The sequence below is a fragment of the Tupaia chinensis genome, unplaced genomic scaffold, assembly GCF_000334495.1.
Source record: "Tupaia chinensis unplaced genomic scaffold, TupChi_1.0 Scaffold139491_1, whole genome shotgun sequence".
In the NCBI taxonomy this organism is placed as follows: domain Eukaryota; kingdom Metazoa; phylum Chordata; class Mammalia; order Scandentia; family Tupaiidae; genus Tupaia; species Tupaia belangeri.
In genome coordinates, this window is record NW_006199376.1 from 344436 (window position 1) to 353677 (window position 9242).

A 9242-nucleotide genomic window follows, 5' to 3' on the forward strand; every position below is an offset into this window, starting at 1 on the left:
GAAGCCACTGGTCTAATAAAGGCCAGTCTTCCTCATGCAGAACCCTTGCTCCTTGACTTCCCAGTCACCAACTCAATCAGCTTTATCTATTATTTCCTGCAGTTCCTTATTGGTTCTCGCCCAGCTCCTTGGCCAGATTTCTGAACAATATTGTCACAGTTTCATCATCATCAAAGAGCTTGAATGCTTTCAGGATTTCTTCTTTGGTATCTTTCTCAGACATTTTCTGAGTCATCACAGTCAAGAGATTACTAAAGTCGGGAACCAGCAGTTAGCGTAATGGCTATGTCACTGGACTCCCACGTAGTCGACCGTGGTTCGTGTCCCGGACCCAGTGGCTTAAAACTCACACCGGGCACGTGTGTGTGCGTGCCCAAGATCCCGAGAGGAGAATGGAGGAGAAGGGATTGCGGCGTGACCATCCCCCCTGGGGGGTGATTTCTCGCTTTCTGTCTCTATGTCTCTCTCTGTCTGTCTGGCGAGCGCACACGCCCTACAGTGAAAATCTCTCCAAAAAAAAAAGAAAGAAAGAAAGAAAAAAGAGATTACTAAAGTTCATCTTTCTTGTCACTTGTCAATTTCACTGATCATTTTCTTGTTCTCTTCTTTCTTAGGTTCAATGCCCAGGGGTCTCATTCCACTTTCAATTCCTTAACATCTATGAATCCAGTTCTGTCAACATCGAAGAGGTTTAAAACTTCCCAGACTTCTTGTCTCTGTTCTGCAGTAAGCCCATTGTTGTTGGTCTCTGCTGCCCATTGTTCCTAAGGGCTATTTTTAATCCATTCTCATAGGTTCTAGTGCTATCTCATGTTTGTTAGTTGACATTTCTCTGAATTATATTGAGCATATTTTTCATGTGTTTTTTTGCCACTTAAACCATTTTCTTGGGCAAAGTGCCTGTTCAAATCATTGCCCATTTCTTTTTACTGGATTATTTTTCTTATTATGAGTCTTGAGAATTCTCTATATGTTCTAAATTGCATGTGTGTTTTGTAAATACTTTTTCCTAGTCTATGGCTTTTCTTTTCATTCCCAAAACAGTGTCTTTCATAGAGCAGATTTTTTAAAATACAAAATCCAATTCAGGCATGGCATAGTGGTTGAGGAGTTAGATCCAATGTGACCAAGAATCTTGGCCCTATGACTTTAAAAACACACCAGGTATATGTGGTGCATGCTTAAAATATCAGGAAGAGAATGGAGGAGAAGGAACTGTAGCATGGCCATCTACCCTGGAGGTGATTTTTCACTTTTTTTTCTTTGTATATCTCTTTCTGCCTCTCTCTGGAGGGTACACACATCCTATGGCAAAAATCTAAATATATACATAAAGTACTGTTCAAGTTCTTTTTCTCTAATGAGTACTGTCTTTGGTGTCATGTCTAAGAAAAAAAAATTTTAGAATTAAAGTATGAGTTTATTTCTGTGTACAGTTTTTCAAAAAAATTTTACATTAGCCAAAGTCACAAAGATTTTTCTTTCACATTGCTTTCTAAAAGTTTTGTACTTTTAGGTGTTATATTTAAAATTTATGTTCATCCTTTCTTGAGGTATATTTTAGTATAGTTTGTATTGCAGTATAACAGATACTTAGGAAAATCCATAAAATGGTAAGTGATTGATAAATTTGACAGTGTCAGCATCAGTTGAAGAAATAAAATATTACTAGTAATTCAAAAGTCACCTTATATCAATCCCATTATTACTACTCCAAAAAAAGATAGTAATAATCCAGACTTTTAACAACATTGACTATGTTTGCCTAACAGGAGCCAAAGCATTAGCAGCAAGCTAAAACTAACTAAAAGTAATTTTTCTCTCCCTCTTTGAGAAAATCAAGAAAAACAACTATTTCAACTAACTACTACCTCTAGTCATTCTGGTAAGCAAACGAATGCTTAATTCCAACAAAAGATGATATAAATGTTGTAATTAGGGTATACATGATTCATATCAATTGCTTATTATAAAAAACTTAGACTTGATGGATGTATGAAAATTAGGTTTATTGAAAATATTATCTTTAATAAGTTATTCATTCTATTTTTTATTATTACTATTATAATTATTATTATTTAATTTGATCAGAGAGAAATAAAGAGAAGGGAGTGGGGAGAGAGAAAGCAAGCCATCAGGTCCAGGACTTGAACCATGGTCAGCTATGTTGGAGTCCAGTGTCTCAACCACCATGCCACCTGCCAGCTCTGGAAAGATCCATCGTTTTTATAGCAGTCTGATATAAGATCAGGATATACCATTAAAAAAAACTCCCTCTGTGTAATAGACTTCTACACATATGTTTCTCAAAAAAACCTCATATGTTAAATGAAAACATTACAAGACTCTTAAATCAATAACTTACATGCACATGAATGAAATCGGACTTTTATTTTATATTATGAGCAAAAATCAACTTACAAAGAACTAGAGTCATAAATGTAAGATCGAAACAGCAAAGTTTCTGGAAGAAAACAGATGAAAAGCCATGATATTGATCTTGGCAATCATTTTATGACTATGATATAAATAACACTGGCCACCTAAAGCAAAAATAGACAAATGGGACTACATCACACTAAGAAGCTACTGCATAGAAAGGTATACAACTAATGAAATGAAAAGTTTACATACAAAGTTGAAAAGTATATTTACAAATCATATATCTGATAAGGGACCAGTCTCCAACATGTATATAAAAACTCCTATAACTCAATAACAAAACCCAAATAACCTAATTTAAATATGGGCTAAAAACTTGATAGTTCTGTAAAGAAGACATACTAATGGCCAAATAAAGTATGAAAAGAAGCTCAACATTATTAATCACCAGTTAAATGTAAATAAAAGCCATTAGTTATCGACTGTCACCTGTCAGAATTGTTATTACTAAAAACAAAGCAAAACAAACAAAAAACAGAAGTGTCACCAAGGCTATAGAGATATTAGAACTCTTTTATATTAGTCTTTAGAATGCAAAATGGTGCAGGATCTGTGGAAAACAGTATTGAGGTTGGTTTCTCAAAAACTTAAAAATAGAGCTACCATATAGTCCACCAATTCTACTTTAATGATTTATCCAAAAGATTTAAAATCAGGATCTCAAAGAGATATTAGCACTCCCATCTTCATTGCTACACTAATCACACTACTCAAAATATACAATTAATCGAATGTCCATCAACAAGTGAGTGGGTAAAGTAGGGTTTATATGTACAACTAAATATCAATACAACACTGAAAATGAGAAAAATTCTGCAATATGTAATGATGTGGATGAACTCTGAGGATGTTATTATGCCCATTGAAATAAGCCAGTCACAGAAAGAAAAGCACCACATTATTCCTCTTATGTGAAGCATCCAACAGTCAAATTAATAAACTCAAAAAGTAAAATTTAAAAAAAAGTGAAATGAGAGTTTCAGGGTTTAGAGAAGGGGAATATTGGAAATTACTATACAAAATCACTATACAAAAAATGCAATTTCTACATAAAGTATCAAGGAAGCAAGATGAATTACCTCTAGAAGTCTGCTATAGAATGTTGTGCATATAGTCAACAAAAATGCTTTGCTCAGGCCAGTAGGTGATGTGGTGGTAAAGATGCTAGACTCCCATATGATTGACCAGAGTTTGAGTTCTGGACCCGTTGGCTTGAAAATCATGCTGGGTGCATGTGCATGCATGCTCAAAACTCCAAGAGGAGAACAGAGAAGGGATTGTGGAGTGGCCATTCCCCCCTTGGGGGGATATCTCACTTTTTCTCTGTCTCACTCTGTCTCTTTCCAGCAAGTGCACATGCCCTGTGGAAAAAATTTTAAAGGAGTAATAATATATTACACACTTAAAAGAAAAAAACTTTTTAAGAGGGTAGAGCTTATGTAAAATGCTCTTACCACATAGATAATTTTTTAAAAAGAAAATAATATGAAAGAAACATATCAAACTGTTGACTATAGTTACTTATGGAGAAATAATGGTAGAAATTTTAATTTATTTCTTTACCTATTTCTGTATTGTTTGAAGTTTTTACGATAAAAATGCATTATTACATAAGAGAAGGAACATTATAATTTCCTCTGCTATTTTGAATCTTTGGTATTAGTTTATGTGAACCTGATTTGACAGTTCAGCCCTAGTGCTATAACCCCCATCTGCAGAACCTTAAGTAAATGTAATCATTTATATTATAATATATAATTTATAATACCGATGTTTGTATAGTAGATAACTTCATTCACAGTAAACTTTTTTCTGTCTGGTTTCTTATGCTTCATCCGCTAAACCTCTAGAGGTAATTCATCTTGATTAATTGATACATATGCACTGTGAATAGGAACTCTCAAGATCCCCCTATCTCCAAGCCCTGGAAACTCTCATTTAACATTTTTCTTTTATTCATTTAACTTTCGAGCCTATTAATTTGACTATTAGATGCCTCATGAAAGTGGAATCACGTGGTGCTTATCTTTGTGTGACTGGCTTATTTAAATGAGCACAATGTCCTCATATTTCATCCACATCATGGATATTGCAGACTAAGTGTTGAATTGTATTTAATTGTACATATAAACCATATTTTCTTTATTCATGCACTTGTTGATGGATATTTGGTTCATACTTTGTTCATTCTCATTGTTACATATTTTTCACTATATAAATGTATCATACCATATTCATTATACATTCTACTATTAATGTACATTTGAATTGTATCAATTATTGGAAACACTGTATACAGTGCTTCCATGATGCACATATGCACAGGCAAGAAATATGCAATTCTTTTATGGATATGTACCTATGACTGGTATTTTTAGGGAATAGAGTATACATATGATTAGCTTTTGGAGATACTTACAGCTTTACAAAATGATTTTACCAATTTATTGTTTATCAACATCAATGTATAAGTATTCCAGTTACTTTATATCTTTCTTTCCACTCAATATTTCTTATTTTAAACTTTTGGGTCAGTGCAAAATGCAATGCTTAGCAATTTCAAAGGCATTTTCCTTATGACTAAAGAAGCACAACATCTTTTCATAGTCACTAAAAATTTTGGTATCTTCTTTTGAGAAATCCCTATGCATGTCTTTTGCTTATTTTTCTGTGTGGCAGTGTTTATTTTTCTTCTCCATTTATAGGAGTCCTATATATTTGGTATATAAGTCACTTAGTTTGCATATTTTCTAGTATATTAATTTTAAAAAGTCTTCAGGGTTTTTTGTTTGTTTTTATTTTATTTTATTTTATTTTTTTAGCTTTTCCAATTGACTACTTGCAATCACCAGAGAAAGAGAGAAAAAGAGAAAGAAAAAGAGAGAAATTATCCCCCAGGGTGGATGACCATGCTTTATTCCCTTCTTTAGTCTTCTCCTGGAATTTTGAGCATGCACAGACAGTTATCTAACATGATTTTCAAGACACCAGTCCAGTCCTGGACTCTAATCAGTTGACCATGTTGAATCCAGCACCTTAACGTCCATGACACCCACTGGCCTATCTTGGGTTTTAATAATATTACTGTTCATATTTGTCTTTGTGCATTTACATAGAAAATCCCTTCTAATGAACATATGGAGGAAATCTGATATTTTATAAGGCTATCAAGAGTTAATTATATTTTTTGCAAAAATATCTTCAGCACTCTCTCACGAATCTGCTTGGTCCTAACCCCATAGATAACAGGGTTTAGGGCTGGTGGAACAACCACATATAGATTGGCTAAAAGGATATGGATATATCCCGGAATGTTGTGGCCAAAACGATGTGTTAAAAAGGAGAAAAATGCTGGCATAAAAAAGGCTACAATAACACCGATGTGGGAGCCACAGGTGTTGAGAGCTTTGAATCGAGCTTCCCAAGATGGCAGGCAGAAGACGGCATAGAGGATCCTGACATAAGAAAAAGCAATAAAAATCACATCCAATAACAAAATGAACATATCACCAAGACCAAATATTATGTTGACTTTGATGCTGGCACAAGCCAGGCGGGCAATGCCCATGTGCTCACAGTAAGTATGAGGGATGACTCGGTGACCACAGAAGGGCAGCCTCAGGAGGAGAAACACCAGGGGAGTGACCATGCACAGACTCCGCAGGATAGCAATGCCGGCAATGAAGCTGATGGTCTTGCTGGTGAGGATCATGGTGTACTGAAGGGGTTTGCAAATGGCGATGTAGCGGTCAAAGGCCATGGCCAGCAGCACAATGCTCTCCATGGCAGTGAAGAAGTGGATGAAGAACATCTGAGAAAGACAGCCTCCAAAAGATATTTCCCTGAGACCAAACCAGAAGATGCTCAACATTTTGGGGATGGTGGCTGTGGACAAGCCCAAGTCGATGAAATCCAACATGGCTAGGAAGTAGTACATGGGCTCATGGAGACTGCGCTCAGTCTTGATCACGAAGAGGACAGCAGTATTCCCCAGAAGTGCAGTGAGGTACAGATAGCAGAAGGGGAATCCAATCCAGATGTGGGCATGTTCCAGGCCTGGGATGCCCAGCAACAGGAATGAAGAAGGACGGAACTCGGTTTCATTAGGAATGGGCATCCTCTCTTCCTCCATTGGTGACTGAGCATATCAAAGATCGATATCCACTTCCTATTAGTAATTCTTGTTCCACTTCCTTGTTTTTTACAGACTCCTGGAAAAATATAAAATAATATTGCAATATTTTTGTTTCCCATTCAATGTGATTAACAACTTTCTGCCTTCCTTTTTGAAACACAGATGGCTTCAGGAGTACAGCTAGCCTTATTCTTTCTCAGATAATTCCACCCATAAAAGGTTGATCAAGAAGACCAAAAGAAAAAGTCTATCTTTCAGGTAAATAGAGTAAGATATTAAGATAATAAAGAGATTTGTCCTTTGCATTTAGGACAAATCTTATATTGGATGAACATGACAAGTAATTTAACATATGTTATCCAATACATCTGTTGGGGGAAGTTGAGGGCTACTAAAATATGTATTTTTGACAGTATATGAATATATATATAATATATATATATATTACTATCTGATTCTTGAAAGATAGACCGTGAATATACTTTTATTTTTCATTTACCTAAAACTTCACACACAAATTCTCAGACAAAACATTAAATGAACAAGAATGAAAGCAGCAGATGGCATAATGGTTATGTCACTGGACTCTCACATAATTGACTGCAGTTCAAGTACCAGACCTGATGGCTTAAAACTCATGGCAGGTGTGTATGTGTGTGTGCTCAAGATCCTGAGAGGAGAATGGAAAAGAAGGGATTGTGATGTGACTGTCCTCCCAGTAGATGATTTCTCACTTTCTGTATCTCTGTCTCTCTCTGTCTCTCTGGCAAGTGCACATGCCCTATAACAAAAATCTCTCTTTAAAAAAATAAACAATGAATTAAAAAATAAACACAAGCATAAGAGAAAACATAACAACAACCAGGATGCCCCATGTGATAAGTAATATAATTTGTATTTTTACTATGTATTCCAAAAATCATCTTTATCCAAAATATTTTAGATTACAAATAAAGACACAGAAGTGAAAACATTTTGAACAGGAGACTTTCCAAGTTAGAGTAAAACTTAGGCTTATAGAAGATCTTTAAAAATATCTTAAATTGAAATGGTCTCATTATCTATAAAATACATGAAATTTCACATCTATTAAGAGCTGTCTTAGGAAGGCCAGATAAGGAAACACAAAGAGCTTCTCATTTAGTTTTTCTTTCTTCTTTCTTTCTTTCTTTTTTTTTAGAGGTTTTTGCTATAGGGCGCGTGCGCTTGCCAGAAAGACAGAGACAGACAGAAAGAAAGCAAGAAATCACCCCCCGGGGGGATGGACACACCGCAATCCCTTCTCCTCCATTCTCTTCTCGGGATCTTGGGCACACATGCACACACACCTGGCATGAGTATAAGCCACCGAGTCTGGGAGTTGAACTGCGGTCAACTACATCGGAGTTCAGCGACATAGCCATTATTTAACTGCTGGTTCCAAGAGTTTCTCACTTCTTGAACTCTAGTCATTCCTGTTTGACTCTGCTTATACTTTAGGTACTCTTGAGCTTATAGTGTAACAAAGCCGTCGTATATCTCAGATGTTGGTGTTTTCCTGGATGCTTCCTTTTAAGTACTAAAGAAAAAGGACCACGTTAAATTATTCTTTTTTGTAATAAAAGAAGCCTGAGTGGTAAAATATTGGACTTACTTATTCTGAATTAATATTTTATAACAAGAAAAGGGGAGTTAGTTCATTATTAGTTAATTTTCTGAGATGAAACAATTTCTTAAAACAGTATAGAAATATAGATTCTGGGAATCAATTCCTGGAAATTTCAGGAAATTATATTTGAGTGACACTCATCAGGGTTGGTCATCTAAGAAAAGCATTATAGTCTTCTTTGACCCTGGAAACAACCAGACTCTAAGAAAGAATATTGTCCAGTTGAAGCTTATTATGAGTAGCAAACAGAGGTAATTTGGAACATTTGATAAAAATGGAAGTAGAAAAATTCAAATATGACTTGGTCAATGTTCTCACAATGTAGTAAGGGAGATGCAAATGAAAAAGTATAATAGGATTAAAGTGTTGCATTATGGTAGAACAATGCAGAAAATGCTGTCAGTATGAGTTGAGACAAAAACAAGTTCGTTGGAGGAGTGAAATTAATCACAGTCAAGTATATTTTTACCTTAAGGCATGTGCACTTGGTGAGGAAAAAGAAAGAGACAGAGACTGTGAGAGAGAAAGTGAGAAATCACCCGCCCCAGGGGATAGCCACGTTGTAATCCCTTCTCCTCCATTCTCCTCCCAGGATCTTGGGCACACACACACACACACACACACACACACACACACACACACACACATCATGCCTGGTGTGAAGTTCAAGCCTCCTGGTCTGCCATTTGGGAGTCCAGTCTATGTAACTACTACACCACCTGCTGGCCCCTCAACCAAGTGTGTGTGTGTGTGTGTGTGTGTGTGTGTGTGTGTGTGTATGTGTGTGTGTGTGTGTGTACATTTTTTTTTAGAGAGAGATTTTTGCTTTTGGGCACATGTGCTTGTCAGAGAGACAGAGAGAGACAAAAAGAGAGAAAGTGAGAAATAGCTCCCCAGGGCACATGGCCACACAACAATCCCTTCTCCTCCATTCTCCTCTTGGGATTTTGGACACACATGCATGCTCATTTGGTGTGAGAAGTCACTGGGTCTGGCACTCAAACCACGGTCAACTAT

At 36.1% G+C, this 9242-nt stretch overlaps 1 protein-coding gene across 1 annotated transcript; it reads right to left on the reverse strand.

The window, feature by feature from the left end:
- Positions 1 to 5620: 5620 nt before the first annotated feature.
- Positions 5621 to 6559, reverse strand: LOC102495810 (olfactory receptor 52E8). The gene has a single exon (XM_006161959.1). The coding sequence runs from the start codon at positions 6557 to 6559 to the stop codon at positions 5621 to 5623; it is 939 nt and encodes a 312-aa protein (XP_006162021.1).
- Positions 6560 to 9242: the final 2683 nt, after the last annotated feature.

Excerpts from the sequence above, each read along its gene's own strand:
- LOC102495810 (XM_006161959.1), bottom strand. The coding sequence starts at position 6,559 with ATGCCCATTCCTAATGAAACCGAGTTCCGTCCTTCTTCATTCCTGTTG.